This window comes from Arachis ipaensis, chromosome B09 (assembly GCF_000816755.2).
Source record: "Arachis ipaensis cultivar K30076 chromosome B09, Araip1.1, whole genome shotgun sequence".
Taxonomy (NCBI): domain Eukaryota; kingdom Viridiplantae; phylum Streptophyta; class Magnoliopsida; order Fabales; family Fabaceae; genus Arachis; species Arachis ipaensis.
In genome coordinates, this window is record NC_029793.2 from 135,024,761 (window position 1) to 135,028,070 (window position 3,310).

General features: G+C 30.9%; 1 protein-coding gene across 1 annotated transcript in view; it reads right to left on the bottom strand.

Annotated features, from left to right (window-relative positions):
- The window catches only part of LOC107616403 (lectin-like), a 12,452-nt gene that overhangs the window by 5,123 nt on the left and 4,019 nt on the right, over nt 1-3,310 (bottom strand). The window contains exon 2 of the mRNA XM_016318364.2: nt 2,424-2,562. Within this exon, the coding sequence (XP_016173850.1) occupies nt 2,424-2,562 (139 nt within the window). The remainder of the gene's footprint in view (nt 1-2,423; nt 2,563-3,310) is intronic.

The following is a 3,310-nucleotide window of genomic DNA, read 5'->3' on the forward strand; positions in this document are numbered from 1 at the left end:
TTACTCCCTTAAGCTGTGGATTTTTCGTTTTTTGAGGTTTCAAACGTGTCTTCCTCTATTGGTATAGCATGTTTCTTTTTTATATGTTCTGAATGTTTCTATTTCGTAAGTTTTGAATATTTTTTTTTTTGTGTTTTGGATGTCTTTTGTTAAAGGTTTTGAATTTTTTTTTGTTATTGTACATTTGCTGAGTAAAAAACATACAAGAAGAAGAAGACGACATCCGAAAATAGCCTTTGGATGAGAGTGCTGGTTATTGATGATGATCCATTATGGCTCAAGATCCTTGAAAAGATCCATTATGTTTCCTTCCTTTTCTTTTCTGTTTTAGAATAGTTACAATTTCTTGTTGTTGCTGTGTATTTATACAAGTGACTCTTACTGCAAATAAAACAAGGATATCTTATATATTTGTGCCATTTAAGTTATCATTCAAGTTATCATTCGTGCCATTTAAGTCTATCTCTTAATCAAATAATACAAATTGTGATTGCTGACCAAATTAAAACTTTTTCACTATGTTAATAAGACTTGTCTTTGTTTCACAGAAGTTGGTCCCTAGAAAATTCTAGATTTGATGAATGTACCATGACTTACCAGAGAAAATATTGGTAAGTGGTGGTTTAGTAGTATATTTGGTGTGGATTATTTTTTAATGCAAATCGGATCTTCCAACTATAATGTATGGTGTGTTTTTGGTGGAATTCTTTTATGCAAGTTGCATGTTTCCTTTCAAATTTGTTCTAATTTTTGTCTTGGTAGGTAGCAATAGTAATAATTTTGTGCATTTTTTTTATTTTCTGCAATATAGTAGTACGTAAATCAGTGGATGATTATCAGCTTAAGCCTTGCTAGTTGCTTAATTAGCTTGATGGAATATGTATATATGGCTCCACAGCAATATGATTCACATTACATTTGTGTGCTTAAATTAATTATTTTGCATGATTTATGCTTCAATTCATCACTGTGCATGCATTGATGCACATTATTTTTTTCAAATTGTTTTGTGTATATAATTGACTAATTTACTCTTTGCGTGGTGATTTTTCTCAGAAAAATTATGTAGCAGCCACTCAAAATGGAGAGGTTGATTCTATTGTTAGAGCGAATGAATGATTTTTACCTTATTTTTTTACACAATTGTTGTAGCATACATGTTTTTGTGCGTAATACACCAATATTATTATAGTATTCTTTTTTGTGTGATACATTGATACTTTTAAAGCATTGAGAATGGTGAGTCATCTTCATAAGTACATGTTATTCTATTGTTATAAGGCATTGAGAATGAGCGAGTCATATTCATAAGTACATGTTATTCTACTATTATAAGTTTTCCAGGTGCAAACTTTAAAGCTAATCAACACTAGTTATATGAGTTCTATTTATGGAGGAAACAACTTAGGAGGTTCTGGTTAGCAGAAGTCAATTTTGCAAGTTTATATTTTCAAGTTTTTAAAGAAATATTTTGTTTTTTTTTCTTGTTTACTAAAAGAATCTCCACGAAAGTTTTATTACGTAAACTCGGGTGCAAAAATCATATCCTCTCAAGACACTTCTTGTTAAGACACTTCCATAAATAGACATATCCATAAACATATGCATAAAAAGACACCTCCATTAAAATGACTTATCATTCACCTCTATTAAAAAGATACATCATTTAAAAAGACATATCATCTGAAGACACATTTACAAAGGATACTTCCATTAAAAAGACAGATACATAAAAAAGACATATCATACAAAGACATAACCACCAATGACACCTCCCTTTAAAAACACATGCATAAAAAGGTACCTCCATTAAAAACACTTATCCTCTGAAGACATTTCCAATAGAAGACACCTCCATTAAAAAGACACATCATTTAAAAAGACATATCCTCTGAAGACGCATTCACAAAAGACACCTCAGTTAAGAAGACACATTCACAGAAAACATGTCCATTAAAAAGGCACATGCATGTGAAGACATATCCTCTGAAGTCACATTTACAAAGGGCGCCTTCATATAATGACATGCATTGAATTAGACGCGTCCAATGAAGTTATAAGTAGAATACATTTTCATAAAAGTCGCTTCAAAACATTAACTTGTTAAAAAAAACCAACTGTATGTCGGAAACCAAAAGACACATCAATGCCCCAATATAGGATTCACATCCATAATAGACAGAACTTCTATGAAGTAGCCAAAAAAAATTTTTCCATAGTCTAACTAGAAATGCCTACTAGCAAGTAAGACAATCAGCATGTGTAACACAAGGAAAATATCAGGATGAAACAAAAGTGATAAAAGATAAGGGGGGTATCATAAGACTAATTAATCAAGAATGTTCTATGCAACTTTCTTCTTATCAAGTTTCTTATCATGCTCTTCGTGCTTAGTGCTGTGAATGTTGTCCTAACCTCCTTACGTTTGTTCCTGGGATGATTATGGTGCACAGTAGGTTGAGGACTTTTGTCAAGGAACTTCAGTGCTTGCGCAAGGGCAAAATTATTAGGATCCACAATGATTTCGAGCATTATTTCCTTCCTATATTCCCTCAAGGTGTCCTGTATGTAAAAATCAACATTGTATAATGGCATTAGTTACTAATACCCATGAGACTTTCGCATAAATCATTTATTCAAACATCAAGGATTTGGAAGCCCACATTATCCCATTGTTGCATTTTACCGCCTTTAGTCCAGTACTTTATGAATTTTACAAACACATCCAAGTAAGTTTATACGAACAACACATTAGTCCAATAAAGATACATCTAAAGAATTATTTAGTCAAAAGACATAATCATAAATACTTTCCACATCAGAAAATAGTATAGGTTTCAACTTTTCCGTTACCAAATATAAAAAGAGATAAATTCTTTCAATAGCAGCCTCCATTAAACAAAAAAAAATGATGAAACATTGACCAAATCACAATTAAATTCAGTTCATGACAAGCAATTTTAAGATTAGACACATTAATCCAGCAAAGACACTTTTAGATGAGTTTTCACTCAAAAGATACACCCATGAAATATTTCAACATCAACATATACTAATCCAGCAAAAATTATGTAGAAGTGACAATTAACATACTTAACATGAACAAAATAAATTAAACTCAATAACTAACAAGTATCCATATAATATAAACAATGGAACATAGCATAAAAACAAATTTAACTTAAAGACCTAAACACGTTCTAGCCAAAGATTCTAATTTCATCAAATAAAATCCATATGATATTATACTTATAATAAGATCATGCAAGATACATAAATAAGTACTAACCAAGGAGGTAACTCAATAGCA